The sequence below is a fragment of the Zosterops lateralis genome (genome assembly GCF_965231275.1).
Source record: "Zosterops lateralis genome assembly, chromosome: 9".
NCBI lineage: Eukaryota > Metazoa > Chordata > Aves > Passeriformes > Zosteropidae > Zosterops > Zosterops lateralis.
The window spans coordinates 11,354,699-11,382,450 of NC_139769.1; the positions used below are offsets into that span (position 1 = coordinate 11,354,699).

General features: G+C 43.6%; 3 protein-coding genes across 4 annotated transcripts; 2 read left to right on the forward strand and 1 right to left on the reverse strand.

Annotated features, from left to right (window-relative positions):
- The first annotated feature begins 5 nt into the window (after positions 1–5).
- EBNA1BP2 (EBNA1 binding protein 2) lies at positions 6–5,550 on the forward strand. 2 transcript variants are annotated; one of them, XM_083868146.1, is made up of 9 exons: positions 6–103; positions 187–270; positions 483–640; positions 2,197–2,320; positions 3,590–3,679; positions 3,895–3,970; positions 4,209–4,299; positions 4,611–4,795; positions 5,143–5,550. In XM_083868146.1, the coding sequence occupies exons 1-9, from the start codon at positions 23–25 to the stop codon at positions 5,430–5,432; spliced, it is 1,179 nt and encodes a 392-aa protein (XP_083724272.1). In that variant the 5' UTR covers positions 6–22; the 3' UTR covers positions 5,433–5,550. The 2 variants fall into 2 exon arrangements, with proteins under 2 accessions (XP_083724272.1, XP_083724273.1); XM_083868147.1 differs by having other exon boundaries at positions 4,611–4,791; positions 5,140–5,311.
- A 224-nt stretch (positions 5,551–5,774) lies between these two features.
- Positions 5,775–8,858, reverse strand: CFAP144 (cilia and flagella associated protein 144; the record flags this gene model as incomplete). The annotated part of the gene is made up of 4 exons (XM_083868148.1): positions 5,775–5,930; positions 6,954–7,057; positions 7,983–8,042; positions 8,729–8,858. 4 exons carry the CDS (start codon positions 8,856–8,858, stop codon positions 5,826–5,828), a joined length of 399 nt encoding a protein of 132 aa, XP_083724274.1. The 3' UTR covers positions 5,775–5,825.
- Positions 8,859–9,034: 176 nt separating this feature from the next.
- On the forward strand, positions 9,035–15,367 carry PIF1 (PIF1 5'-to-3' DNA helicase; the record flags this gene model as incomplete). Its single annotated transcript, XM_083867050.1, is given in 12 exon segments — positions 9,035–9,511; positions 9,590–9,701; positions 9,704–9,892; positions 9,977–10,130; positions 10,680–10,794; positions 10,869–10,975; positions 11,375–11,514; positions 12,192–12,298; positions 13,091–13,178; positions 13,689–13,834; positions 14,770–14,961; positions 15,290–15,367. Coding segments are annotated over 12 exon segments (1,884 nt in total). The 3' UTR covers positions 15,347–15,367.
- Positions 15,368–27,752: the final 12,385 nt, after the last annotated feature.

A 27,752-nucleotide genomic window follows, 5' to 3' on the forward strand; every position in this document is an offset into this window, starting at 1 on the left:
CGGAAGCGGCGGTGGGGCAGCGATGGCGGCGGCGGTGGCGCGGCGCGGCTCCTTCTCGGACTCCGGCTCGGACTCGGAGGATTCCTCGCTCTCGGACTCGGAGGTGAGCCCGTGGCCGCGGTGGCGAGGCCGGTGGGGAAGAGCCGCCCGCTGCCGGCGGCGCGGACTGACCGACCTCTCCCACAGCTCCAGGCGGCCTTCGCGAGGGGCGAGCTGAAGCCGGGGCTGAACGTGGTGCTGGAGGAGCGGCCGAAGCGGCGCAATGACACGGTGAGCGGGGAGTGCGGGGCCCAGGAAAGCTCTGGCCCAGCGCCGGGTGCGGGGCGCGGGAGGGCGGCGGGGCCGCGGGGTCGGGGCCGGGCGGGCCCCGGTGCTCCGCACTGCGGGAGTGTCCCCGCGGCCCCCGCGGTGTGACCGGGACACTGGGCCGGGCCAGCCGTGCGGGCTGTGCGGTGCTGAGCCGAGCTGTGCTCCCTTCACAGGACGGCCTGAAGCAGTGCCTGGCCGAGTTCAGGCAGCAGCTCACGTGGGTGGAAAGGCTGGACGTGACCCTGGGCCCGGTTACGGACCCCGTTTCTCAAAGTGCTTCTACGTCTGATGCTGTTGACCCTGAGAATGATTTCCAGAGAGAGATGAGTTTGTAAGTGTGTCAAAAAGAGATTTCATGTAGTGTCCCAGTGTGTTGCTGCGTTTTGGGAGTTACGTTTCACCAGTGTGCTACAGACGGCTACACTGGCTGTCGCTGTGGTACTCATGGGCCACGTTATTTTACATTCGATGGCTCTGACTGTTTTCCGAAATAACTACAAATTAGTGCTAGAATATTTAACTGCTGTGTGACTGAAAATAAATAATTTCCCTCTTCGTAGCGGACTTCATCTTTTGCTGAGAAGCTTATTTCAAAAGCTCCTTGACAGCAGGACTTTAACACAATATATGGATTTTTCTTTGTGGATTTATTTTGGTGCTCTCACAGTTTTCTTGTTTTGCTTTGCCTTTTATATTCCAACATTAAAAAACTATATCTGGAAATAAGATAAATGCATATGTGCAAGATATAAATGTTAATACTGCACTGGCACCTAAGCTGCTTTTCTGTGCACTGGACGTGCACAGAACGTTGATATCATTCCAGACCAATGCTTGCTAGATCCCTTGCTAGTATCAGCCTGCTTGTGTGAGCAGCTTGTGTCAGCACTGTGATTTATTAGAAACTATGGATATTGATCTAATACCAATATCCAAATATGATGGACAAAGACTCTCTAACAGTTTAAAGTTAGAAAGTGTATGTTTATTACGACGCCGGGCAGCATGCGGGATAGCTCCCAAATACACACACGCAATTTACAGATCATCACAGGGTCTTTTATGTACAGGAGTATTGAATACACAAAACACAAATGCATATTCATAACCCTGGTACATCCCATTCCCCGCTTCGTATGGTAATTAGCCCAAAAAGCCATTAAGCATGCATAGTTTGTTCTTTGAAATGGGTTGGTGGTCTTTTTTATGGGATAGGGTCCTCATGGGGTCTGTTGATTATTCAGGATGCAAAAGCCTAGTTTGACAGCTTCCATGATTTATCAGTTCCTTCAATGATTTATCAGTTCCTTCAGTCTGGCTTCTGTCAACAAAAGGGAAGTTTAGCTCCCTTACCTCAGCGATATTTATTTTAACTAAAGTCTTTAATTCTTCTAAATCAGTGCTTCACTGTGAGGTGCCTGATGTGCAGGGACGGGGCTGGTGTGGGGACAGAGCAAACGTGGGGACAGGACTGCTGCAGTGACAAGGCCAGTGTGGGGACAGGGCCAGTGCAGTGACAGGTGGTGTGGGGACAGGGCCAGTGTAGGGACAGGACCAGTGCGGGGACAGAGCCACTGCAGTGACAGGGCTGGTGTGGTGGCAGGGCCAGTGTGGGGACAGAGCTGGTGCGGTAACAGCTGGTGTGGGGACAGGGCCGATGCAGGGACAGGGCTGGTGTGGGCACAGGACTGGTGTGGGGACAGCACCGGTGCAGTGACAGCTGGTGTGGGGACAGGGTTGTGTGGTGACAGCTGGTGTGGGGACAGGGCTAGTGCGGGGACAGGGCTGGTGTGGGGACAGGGCCGGTGTGGGGATGGGGCCGGTGCAGTGACAGCTGGGATGGGGACAGGGCTGGTGTGGTGACAGATGTGCCGTGCTCTCTCCCAGCTACCGGCAGGCGCAGGCGGCTGTCCTGGAAGCACTCCCTCGGCTGCGAAAGCTCCAAGTTCCTACAAGGAGGCCGGATGATTACTTTGCAGAGATGGCCAAATCAGACCAACAGATGCAGAAGGTACGTGCAATTGATATCTTTCTTTCCTGTGTAATGTCTGCATTTTAGGGATTAAATTTAAGATGTGATGTGTTAGTACTGACCTTCATCTTTTTTCTGATTCCTGTGACAATGATTCGGTTTGAAATTTTGTGATAGTAGATTCCTTTTTGTTTAGGCATTTCGGTGCAATGTGGGGATTTTTATAACAGGTTGGATGATAAAGTAGAAAAGCATGATTTATACTTCGTCCTGAATGTGTTTAATATTAAAAAGAGAGAGTTTTTCTTAGTATGTGTAACAGTGGGTGTAAAGTTGCTTGTGTTCTTGCTCTTTGTCATAAAACTTGCAGTTGACTGTGGCTTTAATGCAGTCCTTTCTTTTACTATTTAAGTATCACCTTTTGTTTAATGTCAGTATGTTCTGGGGTTTTCTGTGATTTTAAACTGTATGTTTTTGAATGAATCTGTTTTGGATCGAAAATTAGATTGGTGTAGGAAATAAGACTTTCACACATTTCCTTCTTGACTGTAGTCTTTGTTCAAAACAGAACTGTATTTTTTGGTTTTGATTTGGAAAAAAGACTACATTGTATATATTAAACATACATGAGCTGGAGTGTAGTTTGAAGGTTCCTGTATCACTGGGTCACTGTTTTGCTTTCTGATGGAACCTTTCTAGATAAGATGAAGAACAATCATTAGCTCATACTAAGACTTAAGTCAGTCCTGCACATTACTGTACTCTTCTTCTGCTGGCTTCCATTTGAAGAACAGTTTTTATCTCCTACTGGAATCACTAGACTGAATCATGAAGTTCTGTGTTGAAATCTTTGTAATTCTTCATAAGGCAGCATCCTTATAAAAGTGTTTGTGAACAAGGACAGAAGAGAAAATGTGTTTTCTACAGGACTATTGACTTTTCTTCAGTGCTTTACTTTTAATAATGACAAGAAAGAAGCTATTAAGTCTTCTTTATACACCCAAATATATTCTCAGTCTGACAAGATACACTCAGTTCCATTAGAGCCCATTATAAGGCTTTGTCTTCTCTCTTGTGTGAGTTTTGTCTTTTTAGCCTTTTTCACTATAGATCAATTCAGGAATTTTTTAATAACTGTTCCTTGAGCTGAAAGGATGGTATGCCTTACAGGCATTATCTGATTGAGAGGTGTTTTCTTTTTTAAACTCATAGATAGTTCACAAATATTGACTTCAGGACTGTACAGAAATTATATTTTTTTTTCTTTTGTGTTACTGATACATTTTGTTTTTTCTGTTCCTTAATTAGATTCGACAGAAACTTAAGAGTAAACAGGAAGCAATGGAAAGGTCTGAGAAAGCAAAACAACTCCGTGCAATGAGAAAATATGGCAAGAAGGTGAGGAGCTACAAAAGGGACATATGCAAAAGGATCTGTGACAAGAATTTAGAGCCTGAATGGGGAGCTGGAAAAGTGAGACCACAGGAGTCTGGCTAAAACACACAGAATCTGTTTAGCAGCTCTGAAGGAAAACAGAATAAAAAATAGGATTCCTTAAAAAAAAGAATGGGACACTGCAAGGAACAGCACTAACATTCTGCTTCTAATCTCAGGTGCAAGTTGAGGTTCTGCAGAGGAGACAAAAGGAGAAGAAGAATATGTTGAATGCAGTCAAGAAATACCAGAAAGGTAAAGTCAACTTGTCTAAGAGAGCAAATGTGTAAGGCCAGTAGTGGTGTGTGAGCAGCATAGGGCAGTGTGATATGGTCACTGTGTCTGTAGTTCTGGGTCTTGAGGTTGCAAAGCTGTTGCTGTGCAGAATTGTGTGCTAGTGGCAGTGAAAAGCTTCCCAAGCAGCTGTTCTTCAGTGAGGGTGACCTGTTGCTATTACTTGCTTAGACTGAAAATTTGTATTTTACTCTTGCAGGTCTCTCTGACAAGCTGGACTTTCTAGATGAAGAGCAGACGTCATCTCAAGGAAATAAAAAAGGGAGTGCAAGTCAACGGACAAAGAAGGGGTGAGACCAGAAATGAAAGATAGTTAAACACAGAATGTCTGATTTTTTCAGTCTTTTTGGGGGATAATTTTGGGGAACAAGAAAACTGTTCTGTTTAGTGTTAAAGTAAGTCCAAGGTGGCTTTCTGTCCCTAAAGAGAAGAAAACTATGGCCAAAATGGAACAGAGACTGAAATGTGCTAATTTCTGCATCTTTGTTAAGAGGGAAAGGTTTATGATGGTTGATGGGAGTCCATGAGTATATATATGTGTGTCTTGAGAGCTTTCTGAAACAAGGAATGTAGGCAGTCATGCTGGTTGGTTGTTTTTCAGACCAAATGCCAAAAGACGATACAAAAATCAGAAGTTCGGTTTTGGTGGGAAGAAGAAGGGCTCAAAATGGAACACAAAGGAGAGTTTTAATGATGTATCCAGCTTCCAGTCAAAAGTGGCTCACAACAAAGGCCCAGGAAAAGGAGGAAGAGGAGGAAAAGGAGGGAAAAAAGCCCTTAATGTAAGTAAAATGTTGCATGAAAATGATCCTGGTTGGCTAGGAAACCAGGACATGTCTGGTAGGGAGAGACAAGTCCATGATGGGTGCCTGCAGCATCTGGAAGTGATGCCTGTCTTTGGGAGCTAAGCATAATTCAGTTACTAACAGAGTTGGGGACAGTGGTTTGGTATCAGCAGGAAAATAAGAAGGGGAATTTAAAAGTAGCTGTTTGCTACCTGTGTGCCAAAACCTCCCTCTCCAGGCGTTCTGACAAATACCCTCTCCTTGGTATCCTTCCCAAGCTCTAGAGCTAGAACAAAGAAGGAGAACATGAAAATAAAGATCTGAATCTGTCCTCTTTTTTTGCAGAAGAGACCTGGAAAGAGAGCAAGACAGAAAATGAAGAACCGAGCCCGCTGAGAGAACTCTGCTCCCCTGTGGGGTTCCTGTGTTTCTTTGTGTTGCAAAATGTGTTTCTGCTGTCATTAAGCAGCTGTGGAGCAAGCTGGATGCTTTGCAGTGGCAAGGAGAAAAAGTGGAGACCAGTAATTACTGACCTTATCAGTAATTTCTTCTTACTGTCTGTTTTGCTGAAAGATTGTTTTCTACTTAAACCTTTGGTGTGTGAACACATTAAATGGTTTGCACAGAACTATGTGTAACTCATATTTAGCTGTTCAGTGAATGGTGGCTGAAGTCTGCCCTTTGTTCCCTTCATTCTGACAGCTTTTTCCACCACTACTGTTAACATGAAGTGGGTAACCTTGAGTTCTGGGTCATGTTGCTGATGTCAAAATCAGAAGTCTGAAGCTTTTGGAGATGTTACAGTGTGTTTTTAGACTATTTGTGTAGATGGGTATAGAAACAGCAGTGAGACTAATACAGAGCCTTACAGGTAGGTTTATTTGTATCACTTGTCAGGTTGCAAATCCAGACAGATTAAAGTTTTCTTTTTCTGTTGTCTCTCGCTAGAAATCTGCCAGACTTGCTAGGTAATGAGCAGGGCCTAACATATTAGATGTCATTAAGATTCTATCTGTGGCTTTCCCCCTGTCCTAGTCTTTAGACTTCCCTCCCCGTGGTTCAGGGTAGCCATGGATGGTGATCTCAGTTGTCTGGAGTGGGAAGTAGAATCTGATATCACTGCGGTCCAAAGGAACCTGGGAAACAAAAATGACAAACAGTCATGTGCTTTCACTAAAATTAGTAGTAGTTGTCCCTCCTGGGGAGAGTGATGCATGGTGTTCCACTGCTGAGAAATGGCCAAATGACAGAAGAGCAGGGTACCACTGTACTGTTCACTGCTTTGTCATGGTCAAACCTGCTGGAAAAGGAAGACTTAACAAATTAAACATCATGAGTTCTGACTCTAAAAATTGAACTTGCTCCCCTGTACACAAGTTTAGTTGCCTCTGCCCTGTCAGACTATAATTCTACCAGAGTTCCTTAATACCATAGAGCCCAGCTGGGATGTCTGTCTCTACCCTTGTCATGAGTAACTACTTTAGTTGATGTATAATCTGAAAAGTCAATGAAGACTGGTTTATTTTCTTACTTATCTTAGTTTTCTTTATAACAGGCCAAAATTTGCCTTTCCCAAAACACTAATCCACAAAGTCAGTCATCATCACAGCTGTTTGTCAAATATGATTGATGTCTCAGCTTGTTAATCATATTTCCTTTCCTCCTGTTTATTCACACTTCCCCAGATGAATCGTCACTGGTTTATCTGCTTTGGGTATACTTACATGATTATTAATTTTATGGTTCTGCTTGCAATTTGTTTGAAAGATGTTGTGCAGCAGCACATTTCTTTTCACAGTACTTCTGTACGTCACCTCACATTGCTCACTACACCATTTCTCACGGCTGAATGCTTTAATAAACAGCCCTGAGTACACCTGTGGCATTTGGCAGTGTGCTGTCACTGTCACTACATGCTTTGCAGTCAGGTTTCCCAGGGGAAGTGTACTGCTTCTCTGTTCACAAGTCTGTGCCAGCATGAAGAGTCCTCTTAGGTGTAAATTTTAAAATTTTGTTTTCTGTGTACAGTTCTGCTCATTCCCTGTAATTCTTGTTTTCCTTGTTTGTCACAAACTTTTCCTGCGTGAGTATTTTTCAGTGTAGCTGGCTTAACATCTCTGACTCCTGTAAAGAGCTGAATCTTTAAGCATCCTACTCACCAAAGGTGTTAAATGCCAGCCAATTTCTTGGGCTTCAGTTTGTGGCTCTGCGTATTTCTCTCTTGGCGCCACTACTGCACGACGAAGAACAGTCAGGAATTCATCTGCTGTTTTAAGAGACACAAACACAAATGAAAGTGTTTAAAAATCAGTCACTTGTGGACATGTGTTAGAATGAGACATCTTTAACACTGTCCAAGCAACAACTAGAACATCAAGGCAGCAGAAGAGGCAGCCTCTCTGCTTCTGTGAGTGATATTGTCAGAATGCATGGTGATGTTTCTACTAGAATTATTTCCTGAGGAAGTTTCAAGGTTTGCCTGTCCTGTTAATTCTGGTACCCTGTCTACTGATGTAGCATCTTAATTTTCCTACACCATATCTAGTACAAACCAGTGCTCCATGACTTGACTTTCTCAGTTGCCTGAGACCTGCAGCCTTTCTCTGCTCTGGTTTTCTACCCTCCCCAATCCTTGAATAGAGCAGGCCAACCTTACCTGACCCATGAAGGTTTTTAGACAAAATTAGCATGTTAGAAATAAGGGAACAGCTGCTATAAGGGCCTTTGTTACCAGTGCTCTAAAGTAAGACTGGGCAGTCATTTCAGCAGTTCAACTTGCCTGGTGGTTAGGTAGAATCTGCAATGGCAGGCAACACGTACATACAGAACATGCTTCTAGATATTTTTGTTTTCTCCTAAGAGCTTTAGGTTCTCAACCAAAAAGTTACAGTATGAATATAAGGAATTTTATATATTTTATAGTTTGTATATATTTTAATTAAAAACAAAAATAAGAGTGTAAGTGCATGGATGCAAACTTGTGCTGAAAATGGAAAGTAATGGGAAAGGGCCTTAAAGTGGGAAAAAAACCTGCTCTACAAACAAAAATCATAAATTAATTAAACTTACTTATATGGTAACAGAGGTGTTTCCACATACATGACATTTTACACTGATTACAATAATGAAATTTTATGTGTTAATAATTTTCTTATGTAGTTATCACAAGCTTTTTAGAGACTTCTTACCATTTGTTGGCTCATCTATGTTCTCATGCCAAGACATTGGCTTCCTAGTGACCATGTGGACTGGAAAGAAATGAGGGGAATGACTTTAATGTGAATTTGGAATCACAGCCAGGTACAGAATATGTATTATTGAACTGCATATGCATAGAAGAAAATGAGTTAGAAATACTGATTAATGTCAGCTTCTAGGAAGGGAAGGGCATTAAGGGTGCTAAAGGCCCTTCAACAGGATGCTGCCTGTGCTTACCATATCAAAGTCCCACCCAAGGGGCAGCCTGCAGAGTGCCAAGTCTCGAAATTATTTTCCTTTTTTGTTTTATTGCAAAACTGAGACCTGAAAGAATCTACTCACATCATCTGCCTGTGCTAGCCCAGACTGTGAATTGACAGGTAGAAAGCAGATCAGGACCTGAAGGAACACGGTGTAGTGTTGGGGCCCTCCACCCCATCTTGGCTCTACATTTACACAGAATTTTTAAGTTCGACATCCTAAATAGCTGCCTCACTTCTACGTGGTTACAAAAGGCACCATCGGGGCAAGTGTGAGTGTGCAGACCGGTTCCTCAGGCAAAAGGGAAGCCCACCAGTTGCCCTTTCTAGCTTTACCCTTCTCACTGGCACTGCTGCCACACGCTTGTGTGCAGCTGCCTGTCCCTGACGTGCTGCGGGCCTGCCCCGGCACCCCCCGCTCCCCTCACGGCTTCTCTTGCCCCCGGGGCTTTACGCCTGTGGCCGCGAGGCCTCACTGGGACGGAAGGGGTTCACGGTGTACTGCGTGAAGAGCAGCTGCCACTGGCGCTCCCTCTTGGCCCGCTCGGCGTGGAATCGGTTCTCCCGCATGTCGGGCGGCCCGCGCCCGCTGGGGGGAGCGGCCATGGCCCCGCCGGCCCCGCGCGTCCCGCGGCCTTGGCAACGCCGGCGAGCCCGCTGATTGGCCCGCCCGCCGCTCCGCCTCGCGCCCCTCCCTTCCCGCCTCCTATTGGCCGCCGAGTTAAAGCCCCCGGCGCCGATTGGCGGTGGCGCACGCGGCGCGTTTGAACGGCCGGCGGGCGATGGCGGAGTTGCGCTGCACGGCGGCCGTGGAGCAGCCGCTGCCGGGGGGGCTCGGCCCGCGCCGCCGCCTCATGCGGGATGCGACCGTGCTGCTGGGCCGCAACGAGCTGCGGCAGCCCGTGCTGCGGGTGGCCGGCGGCAGCGGCGCGGCGGCGGCCGTGATGAGCTTCGTGCTGGCGGGTGACGCCGTAAGGCTCTTCACGCGGTTCGCCAGCGAGGGGCGGGCGGCGGTGCGGGTGTCCCCGGACGGCGCCCAGGTGCTGCTGTCCGACTGCCCCCCGGACGCGCTGCTGCGCTTCCTCCGCCTCCTGCGGCTCAAGGTGGCCGCCGGGCCGCGGGAGGCGCCGCGCCGGCCCCGGCTGCTGGAGCGGCCGCCGCCGTCCTTCTCCGCCATCAGCCCGGTGCAGGAGCGGGACCTGCTGTGCGGGAGCGGCCCCCGCCGCGCCGGCCCCGAGCGGGGGGAGCGCCCGGCCCAGGTGAGTCCCGGGGCGAGGGGACGGCCCCGGGGAGCGGCCCTGCCCTCACACCGCCCCCTCACATCGCCCGTCCCGCAGGTGCTCCGGGAGAGGCGGCCCCCGGCGCGGCTCTCGGCGGAGCAGGAGGCGGTGCTGCGCGCCGTGCGGAGCGGGAAGAGCATCTTCTTCACCGGCTCTGCAGGTGAGGGGCCCGGCCACTCCCATCGGCTCCCCGGGGAAAGCCCTGGCCATTGACTTGTTGCTTCTCCCTCGAAGGGACTGGGAAGTCGTTCCTGCTGAAGAGGATCGTGGGCTCCCTCCCTCCGAACGTCACCTACGCCACCGCCAGCACGGGGGTGGCGGCTTGTCACATCGGCGGCACCACTCTGCACGCCTTTGCAGGTGATGGCGAGGGGCTAGGAGCTCTTACTCCCTTCCCAAAGAATCAGCAGCATCCTAAGGCATGGCGGTTTTGTCCCGTGGCAGGGATCGGCTCCGGGAAGGCGCCGCTGGAGCAGTGCATCCAGCTGGCGGAGCGGCCCGGGGTGCGGCAGCACTGGCTGGCCTGCCAGCACTTAATCATCGACGAGATCTCAATGGTGGACGGCAAGTTCTTTGACAAGCTGGAGGCAGTGGCAAGGTGAGAATTGTTAGGTCAAACTAGCAGGACTTAATTTCCATAAACTTCCACTCTGCTGCCTTTCTCTAGTTTTTCGAATGGATACAAGGCAGCTGCTGGTACAGGACTGTAATGAAGCATGAAATCATAGAATCTGGGTCAGTCCTTACCATGAGATAGGTTTTGGTCATGTCCACTCCTCACTCACAGCTATGGCTGTTTGGGTTGTACTCTCCATCTCCTGAGCTAAGTGCTGTCTATAGAACTGAGCCCAGAACATACAGCTGTGCCCAAAAGGTCTCTCTTGGCAGAGAGAAGCAGCTGTAGTAGAACAGCCATTAAAGAACCAAGACTGGTAATGACCTCTGGGGTAGGTAAGCAAAGCAAATTTAATGTCTTGCACTAGCATTGGTTAATTATTTGAGCTCTTCTGAGGCAGCTGGGGATAAACATCTTTCACTGCAGGTTGTCTAGGTTTGAATATATTGACAGAATAAGAATTTCTGGGACCTGACTACATCCAGATTCTAGAGGACATTGAAAGCTTCTCTTCCATCCCTTTCCTTTCAGGGCAGTTAGAAAACGGGATGAGCCTTTTGGAGGAATTCAGCTCATTATCTGTGGGGATTTCTTACAGCTACCCCCAGTCAGCAAGGCTAATGAAGAAACCAAGTTCTGCTTTCAGGTACAAGGCCATTCCTAAACTCATTCTCATACTTTAATTCTGCCTCTTTCTTAACAAGAGAATGATTTTTCCAGGCAAAAAGCTGGAGGAAATGCATCCACATAAACATGGAGCTGACTGAAGTGCGGAGACAGACTGACAAGGCCTTTGTCTCACTCCTCAGTGCAATTCGTGTAGGCAGGTGAGGGGAAACTCGTCTCTCTTTGTAATCCCTGAGCCCCACTGATGGAAAGAGCAGTTTGTCACTTTTCTGTGCCCTGTCAGGAATGTGTAGTTGTGGGCAAAAACTCTAAATGCCTTAGTTAACGTAGGCAGGTTTCATATATGCTGCTCTGGTAAGGAAGGACAATTCCTAGAGTTTCTCTGCAATTTCAATGAATTAATTCAAAGGATCCCTAGCTGGCAGTGGCCAGGGCAGGGCTGGGGCACACTCTGGCTCTCCTCTCAGACTTTATGCAGGTGTCTTTCCCTGTCCTCTCTGGAGGCCTGTAGCTTGCACAGACTGATCTAGCTGTGTTGAACTGCTGCTCAACCTGTTCCTGATCACTTTGAGGAAGAATTCCCTTTTCCTGGCTACCAGGTGCACAGAAGAGGTTACCAGACAGCTGATGGAGACAGCCGCTCACAGGTCTGAGCGTGATGGGATCCTGGCTACCAGGCTCTGCACCCATAAAGATGATGTAGAAATAACCAATGAGAGACGCTTGCAACAGCTGCCAGGTGAACTTGGTGGAGGGAACTGCTGGTTTGGGGGCTGAGCTCTGTGTGGATGCAATGGGGGTACTGGGGTGTCAGGTGGAACAAGTGTTCTGTCGTGCACAGTAGTGCCAGTCCAAGCTCTGTGTGTTGGAGTTGAGGTGTCTGGGGAAAAAATTCGAAGTTTTGTTTAAAAATCCACAATGTCACTATTTGGTTTGTAAGAGACAGCAAGCTCATTTCTTGCTGTGAGGTAGGGTGGATAACTTGTTGCCTCCACACCCCTGCTTTGTCTTTTTATAGCATCTTAGAAAGGCCATGCTCTATCCAGCCATGACTTGAATTAAAGGCTATTTAATTTTCTGCCTCCCTTGCTGGCCCTTGGATTCTTCCTCTAGTCTGCTTTGGAGATCTGGTGTTGGTAGTGAGTAAAACTGCTCAAAATGCTGTCTGCTCAGTTCTTATTTACTGCTGACTTTTCATTCCTGTGCTTTTTCAAGCTCTGGAAGTTATTTAGGCAAGAGAGGCAATAGTGAGCTCTCTGCTGTTAGATGTGACAAGATTTGTGTGAGGATGTCCTAGCGCCAGAACAGAATGTACATTAAAGGAGGAATTGCTGTTGGAAATAAATGCTGAACCTCCCAAAATGCTGTGTAGAATATGTTCAACAGTTGTAAGTTCTGTCCTTTTTTCCTTAACAGGAGAACTGCGTGTGTTTGAGGCTTTGGACAGTGACCCAATGCTAGTGAAGTTAATTGATGCTCAGTGTCCTGTGGGTGGTAGAGTTGAGCTAAAGCTTGGAGCTCAGGTAAGTGTGTGTACATACATATGTGATAGACCAGATCAAATGGCATGAGAAAAATGGAAGAATATCAGAGAAATGTATAAAGTAGATTAATATATAGAATGCAAATTCAGTCTAGAATGGCTATGCCAGGCCAAGAGAAGACTCTATCCTAATCTTTGTATCTTTTCTGCTTAGAATCTTATCCAGACAGAGGATGAGTTCAGGTCCATGTCCTGGGGACGGTGATGATTGCTGTGACTTTGACAGACCAATCAAATGTCCAATCAAATTTAGAAGCTTTCCAGTAGCAGAGAGCACAAGCAGTCCTTGTCTGCAGTCTCAGCTCCAGGTACAGCAGCCCCCCTGTGTAAAGATATGGCACAGTTGCCATATTTACTGGACTGGGCACCTGAGCTAGGCCTGTCAGAGTGGAAAGGAAGTGGTAGGATTGTACTCAGTAGTAGCAAGTTTGCTTTGGAAACTTGCTCCTTAGCTGTTTCCAAAATCTGTATATGCATAGGCTGGTGATACCTGGTGAAGGGGAAACTGCTCCCTGGATCTGAGCTCACAACTGTGGGCAAAAATAGCTCAAGTAAAGTGTTCAGTACTGTAAAATGATGTAGTTAGGAATCCTAGGAAGGGAAGGCTGTGAAATAATTGCAATCAAATTGGAGATGGTGCTGCAATAGGCAGGATAGGATGATTTGTCCCAATCAGCCTGATGTGCTTATGCTTCCCAGCAAGAAGTTTAGCTGCAGGTACCTGAACAGGGTGTAGAAGCAGTGCATTAAAGATTTTTCTCTTTCTCTGTAGGTGATGTTAGCAAAGAACCTGGATGTGACTCAAGGGCTGGTGAATGGGGCACGAGGTGTTGTTGTAGGGTTTGAAAGTGAACAGAAAGGTAAGTCAGTCTTTTGATCTTTTGCTGAAGAAAGTGGGAAAATAACAAAACAGTTTGTCATTGGTGGCTGATGACTTCTTAATTTTATTTACAGCTTGGTAATAATTTGAGGGAAAGCAGAGCGATCTCTTCAAACTTGGGCCTCTCACAAGCTGTGATGTCATGTACTGCATCAGCTGTAGCAATCTGCAGGCCTCTTGTGTTCTGTATTCTGTGTATAAATGTGTATGCTCATTTGAATTTCCTGTTTGTTCTGTTGAAGCAAGTTTTGATAGGTTTTTGTTTGTTTTTCTCAAAGAATAATGTTCTGCTACCTGCAAAATGTATTTTTCTCTGTATCTCAACTGTTAAAATACCTACTTTTAATTCTCCTGCTTAAGTAGGTGCAAACATCATTTCAGGGCATGCTATTAACTGTCTGTGGATTAAGGTTTGATTTAGACAGAAAAAAGGTGTTCTTAAGCTGTGAGTGTCAGTGTTGAGAGTCCTTGTTTCTTTCCATTCCTACAGGGCTGCCTAAGGTCAGGTTTCTCTGTGGGGTCACACAGGTCATAAAAATGGAGAAATGGGTCATCAAAGGACCATCGGGAGTTCACCTGAGTCGTCAGCAATTACCTTTAAAATTGGCATGGGCCATTTCCATCCACAAGAGTCAGGTGGGTGTTCTTGTAAAGCTGTCCATGGAATTTTACACCATTATAAACCTTATTTCCTGGGTGAGCTTCCCTTGCTGGTGAAATGGGAGGGAAAGTTAAATGGCCCTTTTTGGGGGGGAACTCCAGAATATGTGTCTAGCTGAGAGAGCATCTCCTTGGCTTGTGGGGCTGTCAGTACTACTGGGGTTTCCTTAAGGGCACTCCCATCTGCAGAGTTGGTGTTGGACTATAGAGCAGCATTATTTACCACTGTGAGCTGATAAGGATAGTGTTCTCCTGAGAGGATAAGGGACCCTGAGCTCTGCAGTGTAACTGAGGAAGCTGCTGGAGCCACAGCTGTGCTCTTTGGGCTGGACTCACCCTTTGGTGATGTGTGGTGGGGATTTTTTCAATATAATTTTCAATGTAACTGTGAAATATTTTCAAAGTTGCTTCCTTTCTAGAAGACTTCATACTTGATAAGTACAGGTCTCGGAGGCTTGTGACCTGTGGGTTTGCTCCCATGCCACAGTTTAAACTAGGCCATGCTGTAAATTCTGCTGCACCTGGAATGACCCATGAGACAGGGCTGGCCAGGCCTTGCCCAAATTCTCTCTCAGGTCTGCCTGAGGACTGCTTGAGAATGGTGCCTACTCCAGTTAACTAAGAGCGAAACCAGCAGAATTTCTTTCCCCTGCTGTGTTGATTAGATGGGATTTATGGAGTTTCGTGCAACAAGAGCCTCACTTGGAGTTAGTTAGTGGATCCTACTATCTACTAGAAATTTCCTGACAGTAGAAAAATGCCTTTGCTTTCTCTGCTGCTTCCCTTTTTTTAAATCAAAACCTTTTACCAAAGACAGTACCTTGCACAGACTCACAGGACAGGTTAGTGTTGATACATCTCAATGTTGTGTTTTATTTGCTCTCTAACAAAGCTCTCTGTGCTGTTGATAGGGCATGTCTTTGGACTGTGTGGAAATCTCCCTGTCTCGTGTCTTTGAGAGTGGGCAGGCCTATGTGGCCCTCTCCCGAGCCCGAAGCCTCGCAGGTCTCCGAGTTCTGGATTTTGACCCAAAAGTAGTGAGAGCTGATCCTGCTGTGCTGCAGTTCTACAGACAGCTGAGACGTCATCAGCTTCTAACCCAGGTAAAGAAAAATCTCACAACAGCAAAGCCTGCCTTGTGCAACCAGGATGAGAGATGTGGGCACCAACATGTCTCTTTTTGCTCCTAAGCAAGATCAACACTTGTAGTGGCAGGAGAGATGAAACTGCAGGGAGGGCATGTAGCAGGGCACCTCTTGGTGACAAAATATCCACAGTAGTTACTATTGGGGTTGTGTAACGTTACCTGGTCCTCTGGGTGAAAGGATAGGTTGAGGTTCTTTGATCCTCCTCTTGCTGTAAGGAATGAAGGAGAAGTGGACGCAAAATAAATTTCTGGTAAATTTTTTTTCTTTTTCTTTCTCCTCAAAGGATTTGCTAAGCACCCATTCAGAGGCTGATGAGAAGGAGAACTGGAAACACAACTGAGAATGCCCTTCTGGTTTCTGTGAGGTGTTGGCACAGACTGCTGAGATGCAATGATCTTGTTGTGTATATTTGATAACACAGACAAAGTCAAAGGAGATTTTTTTTATTTCCTTTGTTCAGCTGACTCTGGATATGTAGAACTATCCCCATTTCACATCTCTGGAATGTGGAAGGCTTCTGCAGACCCCTTCTGAGCACTCCTGTGTCACAAACACAACTCTAGCAAACAAAATGACTGAACAAGGACATGTCTGAGGGATGTTTCTGTGGTTTTATCCTGTTTGAGCGACCTTCCTACCATTCTCTCCTGCCAGCTAATTGTATTTTATTCTCTGCACACTTAGACTGAAACCTGTGTGCCTTTCTTCAAGAATACCACTGTTGAGAGATGGAAAGTGTGTGTCCTCTTTGCTTGGATGGATTGTTCACAGGAGCTGCTGACACAAGGGAAAGCAGTGCTAAATATCTGGAATACTTGATTTGCCTGCAAGCGAAGAGCTGTTCTTGCTGCTTGACCACCAGGAGGCTTTGCATAACTTCTTCCACAAGCAGAACTGCACGTTGCCTGTTATGCTGATACATAGCATTTTTATTAGTCTGTTGCATGAGGTCATTTTTATTTTTTAACCTCTTGAGATGAGCTGGGACTATTTAAAAATAGGAGGAAGTCCTGCATCTTATACCTGTAATTATGGAACTGTAAGAACAGTAAAAATTCACTATCCCATGAGCAAGAAGGGGGTGAGAGGAGATGGGTGCTGAAGGGACCCCCTCTTATTTAAGGCTCCCATTCAGATGGGAGTTTCTCCTGGAAAAAAAAAAGTCTGACTAATAAGGTGGAACTTGAGTGTGCAATAGAATAGTGGCTAAGGACATGTGAAGTGAGCTGTAACTTCACTCGTTTCAGCAAAAGCAGAGACAAACAGAACTAATGCACTGTCTTCTTAATAAAGGAGAAGCTTTGGTCTTTGTATTTTAGCACTTTGCTCAAAGCTAAAGTAATTGTATATTTTAAAATGTTTTACATATGGGAATAACATGAAATGACATCCTACTGGAACTTATCTCTTGCAGAGAAATTCTCTAAAAAAACTTTTGCAGTGTAAGCAAGTTGAAGACCATTTCTTGGCAGCTGCTCTCCTTAAAGCCAGGAAAGGATGTTGACCAGCCAGCAGTTAACATAACAGAAAACAGACTTTGATAGGATTTCAAAATTTATTTATTTTTAAGTTTATTTTTCGTGAGATTTTTTTATTTTCTGGCCTTGAGAGGGTAGAGTCCTGGAGGAAGCAACGGTATAAGACAGAAGTGTGATTATTACTCAGAGAGGTTCTCAATGAATCAGCACATTGATTCTTCAAAGCAGTTTGGTGGAGAGTGGATGGAGGTACCTGCAGGTGGAGCTGGGGCCTATGGAAGGCAGTCCCAACCCCTGTGCTTGGCCAGGGGGCTGGTTTCAGTTAGCACTCCTGTGGGGTTTTAAAGATGGGATCTACAGTATAATGAGGGCTTTGTGTTGCATTGGACTTTAAAGTGTGGGATCTGAAATGCCAGAATATTAAAGTGAGTTTTCCTGTTGGGATAGAAAGCGACAAGGAATACACCAGGCAAGTCCAGTCATTGACAATAAATTGGTTTATTGATGGATTATATAAGAGTGATGAGATAATGCAGGTTCAAATCTTTTAATACCTCTTAAAAAGTTCCTGTACCTCTGTAATTGCAAGATGATTTAGAGTGTAAGAGTGGTGATCATGTACGATGCAAATAAACTTTTAATTGTGATCTTGTGAAGTAACTCAACTGTAGCTTTCATGGACTTAGGGACTGAAATCTTTCCAGTTGTACTGGGGGGTGGGTTGGTGGCAATTTAAGATGAAATGCTAAACAGAACTTAAAAATGAAAAGATTAATCAATATTTCATTTAGTATTAAATCTTTCTGAAAAATTGTGGATTCTCAGTGATAGAACTGTAGAAGTAGAATCACTATGGCTTTTGAAGGGCTGGCAGCTATTCTGAGGCCAAAAGGTGTCCACCTGTGTAAATTTTGGATGTTCTCACTTCCAGCTAAAGCAAATATAGGTATGGATGCTGAGTTTGAAGGCTGCTATTTAAATCCTAAAGAAGCAGACAGGACAAATCTGAGTTGGTAGGCTCTGTCATGACTCATTTTTGGTCTGGATTATCATGAGGCCTTTTTTAAATGGAATAATTCTTCCCTTCCATGGCTGTACTCCCATAAATACGGGGAATTGGTACTGCCTCTCTTCACAAACTGAAGAGAAAGCATGTTGCAGCGTGCATTTTGGGTTTTCTAAAATGTCTGTAATTTTGTTAATAAGTTTTTGTAAGGTTTCATTCCTACCCTGCTTCCCCTGATCACTGTAATCAACTCGCATAATAAGCCTGGCCTTCCCCATTGTGTGAAGCCTGGCCTTCCCGGTTGTGTCTCGGATAGCCCTGGCCTAGGCCATTGTAGACCTATTTCATCTCATCTGGTGTACACCCAGATACTTGATGGCTGTACCAGGCCAGGTGGCTCTGTCGAGGACTCAGGTAATCCCACCCCCTTCAAACCTTAAATGGTAATGTCACCTCCCCTCCTTTGGGTCACTCCCCTTCATTTCTAGTCTGTAACACCCCCTGTTCATAAGAGCGGGACAGACCGAAAAATCTTTTTCTGGTCTCTCGCTCTCGGACACACACTCCAGCCTGGAAAACCTGGGCATCTGCCCTGAATAAACACCTTCTTTACTACTGATTGTGAGTTGCTCCTTCTCTGATTTATGCACTCTTCTGCCCGGGTCTGGACCTGCCTAAAGTTCAGGATATCACGACGAGCCCAGCAAGCCTGAAAGCCCTCTGGGAACGGTGATAAAAGCATTTGAACATCTGCCCTAACTGCAGCTATCATTAGGTGAATTAAACTAAGAGTTTGATTCATAACTGGTATTTCTGTTACCACAAAGTACAGCCGTTCTCATTTCAAATACATTAAACCATAAGAAACTGCCTTATAGCAGCTAAAGCTCCATAATACATTTATGTGTTATTGGAAGCATAATTCAACAGAGTGTTATTAAAACCTTACCGGCTTCCAGTTTAAATCTTTGTATGGTGATTTAACACCCTGCTTTTTCTTTATGGGACATTTTCACTATAATTAAACACGAATATGTCCTCACAGTCTGTGCCCACAAGTCCTGTGCCCACAGGAAAGGCAGCAATAGTCCTGTTGATCTTACATGCTGTAATAAGATTGTGTCCAGGCATTAGACCTTCATATCCAGAATTGCTCTGAATAGATAAAAAAAGTGCTGCACTTAAGTAATGGAAATACAGTACATTATTGGTTGTGCTATGAATGCTAATAATGTCATTTTTCTTGTAGATATTACAAGTTTCTCATTTTGTATTAGGCCACTCCGTGACATGTAATTGTCTTCTGCTGTTAAATCTAAGCAGTTCTATTATTAGCATGAGAAAAGACCTGAATTGCTAGAGATTGCATTTAGATGGGTAAAATTTCTATTTTGCTGTTTCTTATATGACTATTTTATGCTTGTTTCTATTGCAAATCATAAGATTTTGTATGGAATATTTTAGCTAAGCTCCTGACTAGTATATAATTTATGAAATCTGGTTATAGAGGCAAAATAAGTTGATAATAAGTCTGAGAGTAGTTTTTTACTTATAATCATTGAATACGGCACTATTTGATTTTTTTTCTTTTAAATTTGTTATGGTGCAGATACAGGGGGCTGTCAGATGTGACAAAGAATGTATGAGAGTGTGTAAGCTAGTAATTAATTGCCAGAATGTCAATGCATAATGCAGAGGGATGTTACCAGATCTAATTTAATAATAAAGAAGGAAGCTTTGAAATTGTTTGGGTTTTACTTGCTTCCTCTCCAGATGAGTGAGACCTTGCAATAGCCTTAACCCTTTCACCTGTGATGGTAGCAAGCTGTATCTATTTTAACATAAAATCCCCACTGGAAATAGAGCACATCAGATGATTCAGTCAGGTCAAAATGACAAACTTTCATAAAATCTTGTCCCTTTTTCTTCATTAGCCATAATTATTGCTGTCAGTTAAACTTTGGGACAAATGTCTTCTTTTTGTTTTAAAAATAAAGGATAAAAATGGCTCTGTAGAAACACTTTTAAATTTATGTTCAACATACAGTAATATTTTTGACGGATTGCTCTGAAGTTTTGTGCACTCTTGGATCTCAAAAAGTACAAGGTCAAAAATATTGTTTGTGATGCCCTATATATTTTAACAGAAACATTGTCAGAAGAAATTATAATCAGATTTTGACACTTGTCCTGAAAGTGTCAAGGCCTCCATAAAATATAATACCTTGGAAACTTCAGGCAAAAAGTGCTAAGTGTAATATTCACTCAGTAACTGTAAGGTATAGATCATCCTGCAGTGCTCAGTTCTGGGATCAGGACAGTAATATGAGAAAGAGCTATAAAGCCCTTAATAACCTTTGCTATGGATTTCATGAGATGTTCTTAGGAAGAAAAACCAAAAAAAAAAACCCCACAAAAAACCCAAAACCAACTCCAAAAACCAACCAACCAACCAAAAAAGCAAACCAAAAAAACCCCAAAACAAAACAAGGAAAACCCCTCAACCAAACGGAAAAAGCCAAACCCCCAAAAAACCATATCCAGCACTGTACCAAGCTCTGACAGCTCCAAGCAAGGTGCTGGGAGTGGGGTATCCAGCTGAGGTGAAAGCTCTGTCAAAAACTGAAGATGAAGAGGGCAAACAGCATCTGAAGAATTCTGTTTAGAGCCAGAGAAATGGAATCATTAGGAATATGTCCACCTCAAGGCGTGTGGGTGAAGTAAATTTAGAATAGTTACCAAGTATTTTTCCAGATTTGATAATGTCTATGGGTCTTTGGGGTAGTTAAGAGATCCAGTATGGTCTGAAAGTGTCTGAAAGAGCAGGGGGAGGCACAAGATCATCCCTTAGCACCTTTGGTGTCACTGTGGAATGGCCAGAAGTATAAAAATAGAGGTGATGATGCTGAGGAAGGAGAGATAGGAGCAGCACCCAGGCAAAGGCCATGCAGTAATGTTTGCAATGCTGTGCACAGAAGGGACATCAGTTCAAATTCAAAAGGAGATGCTGGCTGTGCTCTCTGCTGCAGAAGAGTTTGTCAGTTCACCTTGGGGCACAGATGGACACTCTGTTCAGAGCCCATTAGGAAGCATTAGGGTGAAGTCAGTGCTGGGGTCACACAAATGATTACAAACCCTTGTCAGATGCATCCCAGCCCGATGAGGAGATGGTGAGGTACTCTGAAAACAAGTTGTGGCTAGGGGCAGATGCACTGCACATGTAGACAAGTTTTTGGAACAGAAGAAAACCTAGCAGCGTGTTTCAGTATATCTTTTCTGACTTACATGAAGTACGTTTTGCTATGATGAAGTCCTTGAAGAGGGGGAGGTGGGTGGTGAAGGCATTTCTAGGACATTTTAGAGATGACAAAAAATATGTGCTACATATAAGTATATAAAACACATGATACGATGAAATGTCCACTGCCTGGTTATAAACAAATAGATTTAATCCCGAACAAATGGAAAAAGACAGAACCCCCCCGTAAACTTACCAAAGGGAAGATATTTTATTTCCAGAGCTCAGTTAGTGAAGCATATTTTGTCTTTACCTCTCAGTTCATAAAGACTTCATCTTGCTGTCATTGAAAATATTTGCTAGAAATCACAGGTGAATTCTCTGCTTAGCATGCTGACAGGGGAGAAAACTACTCTATATCTCCTTTTATTTCCCTTCATCTAGACTTTGGCTGGGGCTTTCTTATTTCAAAGGGAATTTACTTACGCTAAATGTGTATACTTTCTATAGTGAAATGAAAACCTCATTTTTTCTAGTATTTGTTTTGCATACTTTCCACAACTGAGGGGGAAAATGCTACTTAACACATATTTGAATAGAAAATGCTGCTCAGGAAATAGACTAAAGCCCAGCTCTTTGTTTGAAGGGAAGGGAAGTGAAGTTGGTCTGATGTTACTAAACACTCCAAAGTAAACAGCTCCGGTTCAGTTCACTTTTTTAAAAGTGTGGGATTGTTTTCTGCCTCTAAAACATGCAGTTTTGTTAAAGAGAAGATAATTGACAATAAAAGCAGGGGAAGAGTGTGCATTCTGATCTTAAATGTTAGGTAAGTGATATAGCATCAGAAGAAACCTGCATTGCCTACTTAGCAGGCTGGAGACTGCTCTTATTTTCTATCAAACAAGATTTTCAAAAATCACTTTACAGCTCATAAGCAGTTTACAGGCTTAATTGTTTCCTTATACTCCATTCTGCAAATACACTAAACGATAACAATCAATTAGCTATCTGTGTGCCAGCCTGTTTCTTAATGTGGAATGCCTGCTGTGTCTTAATTTTTGCCTTGAACAGGTATTTTCAAAGAGCTAATTCATAATATCTTATGGTCTCAGTATAATCCCAACTAAATATTTTGATACTTAGTCCCATGGCTGCCCTTTGGAGCTCCTGTGCCAAAAGGTTCCTCCATAACCCACCAGGGAATATGACATGCACCTGGACATGTGCAGATGCCAGTGTGAGACAAGTCATGTGGAATGCCTGCAGGGTGTAATAAATATTGTATGCAATGCAAATTCTGTTGACAGAGATATCCAAGGGAGGGTGAAATTCTTATCTGGCTGTTTGGAGGACTTTGTATGGAAATGAACCACTGGTAGTGCTCTAGGAATTGCCATTTTCCATCAGAACATTGAGTTTGATTTCTTGCTCTCAGCAATGCCTACTGTTTTATAATCTGGTTGTTCAAAGAATGAAGGACTACCCTTCTACAAAGATGCCAATCTAAGTCACCCAGAAAGCCGCTATACTTGTTCAGGGATGAGGAGTAGACTCCTTGTTGATTTTTTTTTTCTTTTCCAAGCCCTGACCTTCTTCCCTGAAATATGAGAGTACAGTATCCTCAAAACATGTACACATTGACATGGCTACAACAGGTATAAGTACTGCACTTAAAAATAAACAAAAAAATTCTGCAAATATTTTGTGTCCAGGTTATTTTAACTGCAATTAGTAGAACTTTTTTCCTGATCCATCTAAACTGGTATTTTCCTTGCACACCAGCTGAGGAAAAGCATAAATTTCTGACATATCTTTTTCAAGTGCATCAGTTTTCTTAAGTTGCTTAATGTGACTGGTGTTTAGGAAGACATACATTTTCTTGAGTTTGGTTGGCCTTCAGTTTCATCTGCAGTCTGAGCTACTGGGCAAGGGGATCAGGTTTATAGGGGCTGCAGCTGTGAGCCTGGATGCACAGAGTACACTGTGTTATCTTCATTCTGGTCAGACATAAACCAGTATCTAGACATTTACTTCAGATATTTCAAGCTAAGCAAGTGTAGCCTCAGTGTATTTTATCAATTTGCTGATTAGGTCCTCTGCAAAGTGTGACTTAGGACTAAATGACATTAAACATCCCCTGCAGGCCTCAGTGGGAGCTTTGCACAAGGGTTTGCACGGAACTTTATGATCCACCATAAACGTGAACCACATGCAAACTTTAATGGCACCATTATGTTCTCCTTTATCCTGGAGAAATCTGTTAATTCTAAGCATCTTATGTTTATTTTATGATTATTCCTCTTCCTTCAGTTTCTTACAAGGAACATTGAGAACATGTAGGACCTATTGTCCTATCCAAATTTGTGTTACAGCATATGAGAAGCTATATACAGATTTGTGTGTATATATATTTAAGAGGCTATCAGAATATGGGGTGGGTTTTTTTTGCAGTTTTCACTAACAGCTGTTGGAAAACAGTTATAGCCAGGGAAAATATGGAAAGATGTGAAACTTAGGGCATGCTAAATGCAGGCTGATTAAATTCATAGCAAGATCATTTCCTGTTCAGCAAAGCTTACTCACCCAGCCAAGAAAAAACAAGAAGACAGATACCGAACCTGTCTTTATTTTCAGTGCTCAAATCCTGTACATTTCATCCTCAAGGTTCAATAGTGTATTTACACTAAAGCTTTAGTTGGACCTGTATTATTGAAAGCGTGTCCTGGAGAGAAGTTCACAACACATTCCCACAGAAATCACCCCTGGTAGTGGAAACCTAAATGCTGCTTAATTGCATAAATATAGGCAAAACTCAAGGCATCTAAAGGCTGCAGCAGGGGTGGCTTAAAATAACATATTCCCAAATTGCTCAGCTCTGGTAACAACTGATAACAAGCATTAATGCATAACACAGCAAAGAAATTATAGACATTTATATCCATCTCCTCTCTACAAAGAGCCGTAAATGTTGTTCTCAAAATGTGTTACTGCAATGTGTGAGACTTGACTTGACACTGGTGTGACGAGATAAACTATTTAATTGGGATTTTACTATACTAGCAATGTACTCATCACAGTATTTGGCATTCAGTGACTAGGGAGCCATGAAAGATTATCTTTCCTGAAGAACTAGAAAATGGCACCTCCCTTCCACTTGCTGTCCTCTAAGCCTCTTCTGAATATCCTATTTACCTTTTGGAATCACATTGTTTTTCTCTGTGTCCAGTTTCCAAGGGGAAGCTTATCTTGAAGTTGTTCTCCCAGGTTAAATACATTGCCTCCATCTATTTCTCTAGCCAGATGAAAGCCTCTACTTATCTAAAGGCATTTGGGGCTGTATTAACTTGTGCTTTTCCTCCCTCTGCAGTACATTGCAGTTGCCTTCTGAATGCAGGCAATCAGAGTGGCTTTGGGAGTTTACTGCTTGAAAGATTTATGGTGTGGATCACATTGAAGGAAAAGAAAAGAAAGAAAAGAGAAGAGAAAAGATTCGTGTGGATGTCCAGTGATTCTCACAGGTTTGGGGAGTATCCTACTTTCCACATGTGTATATTTCAACTCTTGTTATTGAGTGATAGGATAGGTGGAGACACTTGTATCTTAAAAATTTTGGATGAGCTACAAAGGAGTTCTCTCTCCCAGTTTTATGTTATACATCCAAGAGAATGAGCCTTTTTTTTTTTTTTTTTTTTTTTTTTTTTTTTTTTTTTTTTTACTGCTACATATTTGTGTGGTCCAGTTTACTCAGGCTCTCTGTGCATTTCCAGAGGCAGAAAAAATTGATCACAATTGAGAAACAGCAGCAGGGCACACGTGAAGGCATTATGTACTATTACATAGTCTTGAGGATGAGGAAGGGTAAAGGAAATGTTAAAAACAAGGTCAGCATTGAATCTTCCCAGCCTGAAAAAACAGTCTGAAGTACTTTACTTCATTTTCACGTTTGTGGACATCATTGATCCAATCCAGAGCCTGCAGTTTGGCAAAAGTGGGAATGGGCTAATTTAGAAACTCAAAGCACTTGTAACACATTGCTGGTGTTTAATATAAACATACTCAATTCCTATTCTGTGGTTACCAAAACCACAGTTTTAGTCACATTTCCTTTTGGTTGAAAGGGGAAAGAGTAGAGTGTGACATAGTTTTAGTATATAACTATATCATTAATATCACTAGGATCATCTTGATAGAGCTGTAGCTGTCAGTGGGTGAGGCAATTACTAAATGAGGGCATAGAAATACCCTTGAATCAAGATTCTGCGATAAACTGCCATATTTCTGGGTACTAGAGAGAATTTATTTTGTAGTAAAATATGATTAATTATATTTATGCAGATTTGGAAACTGCTGAACAGCTGTGCAGACAAGTCACAGGGCTTGGGTGGGTATCTGCTTGTGCTTCTGCAGGAATACAAGAATTCCTACACCAACCATTTGCAGAGAGGTTTCTACCAGCTGGAGAACACAATAGCCTTCCTTTAGGTACACCCATCAAGCATCTGTCCAGCAGTCACCTTTAAAACCCAGCTACTGCAACACTTACCACTCTTTCCCCTCTCCACAGATATTTCTTACCCCCAGATTTTTAGAGTGCTGAGTTTTATACCTTTCTGAGGAGTGGGACACAGATCAATTTTGTTGGCTTCAACTTGTTTTCCCAAAATGCTTGACTCTTACTGACAGTCATTGTCTTCCATACTTTCATCCCACTGGTGGCTTTCTGTGCCTCTTTAAATCAAAGAGCCTGATCTTCTGACGTGCTGCTGCAGCTGGCATTGTGAGCACTCAGCACTACAGTAAATTAGTCTCCAAGTGTGTAACTGGTAGCATGTGTTCTTTGTAAGCTCACTTGAGCTGAGCTGCTGCTTTAGTAGCTTTGAACTTTCTTAAGTCACTGAAACACAGTTCATTTCCTATTGGAGTTTATGATTGTATAGGAAAATCTTTATCTTGTGAGAGACAAAGGATGTTTTAAACTCTGCATGATGTCATGCACTGCTCACTAGTATCTGTACAGGTTTATTGAATCTTAATTCACAAGACTAGCTGGAATTTTAATCTTCTTCATCCCATGTTTTCCTAATGCAATTTTCCTAACACATCCTGTTAGGCAGATCACCACCTCATATGACCTGCAACCTAAGGCTGACAAAGACACTTTCTAAATCATATTGGCTTAAATGTGTAACTGCTTATATGAACAAAAATCAATTATTTTCTGCAGTGGACAGACTGAACACATCAAGACTCTTTCTGCAGTTCTGTGGTCACAGTTTTCAGCTTATTTAACCTGACCATCTCTAAAGCTGAACTTCCCGAGCCAGATATGCAAGATTCCCAGGGAAGTTCCCAGCTTGCTTTGAGAAATCTCTTCTTTGCTATTTAAGACACTGAACTTTTGCCTCTGCTCAGGCTGGTAACGTGGTGGTCACGAGTGCTGGCTGCAGCAACGTGTGCTTGTTCCTGGAACACAGCAATGCATTTCCAGCCTGCCTGACATTCTCATCAGCAAAGGCTGCTCATGAGCTATGCCAGCTAAGCCTATTTGTCTCACCTACATTCCATTGTAATCCAACTCTCTTGTTTCTGCAGGAGAGAGTTGTTTTGGTATGCTACATAACTGCAGTATTTCAATCAAATAGCACAGAGGATGTTAACTAATGGGATTTCACATTCTTTCACCAAGGTGTTATTGAAACTGGATGGCCACAGCAAAATGGCTCCGAGGCAACTGTTTGTAGCTATATAAAAGAGATGCTGGGATGCACAATAGCTGCAATGATTGCCTGCTTAGCACACACCAACATAATTCATCCTGACAACAACTGTGTGCCATGGCCAAGGCAGGTTAAATGATGTTGCAAACACTGCTCAGAGAGAGAGGTGGCACTGTAGTCCTCTAGCTGGGACTGCTACTAAGGACAAACCCCGTGTAGAAGCTGGAGGAAGAAAAGCAACGTTTAACTGCCAACTCATCCTTTGTATTTAGCTATTTCACCTGGGAGCACTGCCTTCTAATGGAACAAAGATATTTTCAGAACAGAATAAAACCAGCATGGACATGAATAGGTAAAAGACGGGCTGAGGTTCCAATACCATAGAAACATATTAGAGGGGGCAGAAATTGAGCAATTTTTTTTTCTTAGTCCCCCACACATCCTTTATTTGCACTAGAAGAGCTTTCCACTTTAGTATTATGTGCTCTGTGATTATCCGTTGAAAGAAAAAGCTACAGAACACTTAAGTCACAACCTAAAATCAATCACCAAGTACAGTGGTCATGCTATTTCTTGTTCTCCATGACTGTTTCTGGTAGTAAATGAGAAAAAAACTTAACACTTCCAAAGAATTTTAACATCATTAATGTGTTATAAAAACAAATAATTAAGCTTCCTCAGGAAAAACATCTGTGCCTTTTGCCTCCCACATCTTTCCCTTTTGCAGTCAAGTTTCCAGCTCCGCAGAACTAGGAAACTGTATGAAAGAATGTGGGAGAGATTCTCGGACACAGCAGACACAATTCTCAGGGAGGGCAAAAAAAGATATTGTTGATTTTTCCATTTACATTTTGGCTGTTCAATTGATCAAGATAAGGGAAGTTAGGGGCTACTTGGTTGTATGACTGACTCTACAGTGATTTACTATGTGTGGCTTTGTGGTCAAGAACAGCATCCATCACTGCAAGTGCAGCTGCAGATGTGCCAGCCCTGAGCAGTACCTGACCCTTTCTCTCTGCAGGAGGAACTGAGGAGTTCTGCATAATCAGTCCTAAACAACTTCATAGAGGACATTTTCCTCCTATGTGGTTGAAGTATTTTTCCAGAGACATATGAGGGAGGGAGGGAGGTGCTGGCTTTGCCAGGTGCAGCAAAATTGTTTTTACTAAACTTGGACAGTTTATGAACTGGAAGAGTTTCTCATGGTCTCTGTAAATAAGTGGTCAGCTGATGGCAATAGCAGCTTAGTTTGATTACCTAAATTAGATCCCAATTGTCCACCTTGGTTTTATAGTATCTACTCTAAA

Coding starts and splice junctions, on each gene's coding strand:
- EBNA1BP2 (XM_083868146.1), top strand. CDS start 23: ATGGCGGCGGCGGTGGCGCGGCGCGGCTCCTTCTCGGACTCCGGCTCG. Junction 104..186: donor CCTCGCTCTCGGACTCGGAG/GTGAGCCCGTGG, acceptor CCTCTCCCACAG/CTCCAGGCGGCCTTCGCGAG. Junction 3,971..4,208: donor AGTCAAGAAATACCAGAAAG/GTAAAGTCAACT, acceptor TTACTCTTGCAG/GTCTCTCTGACAAGCTGGAC.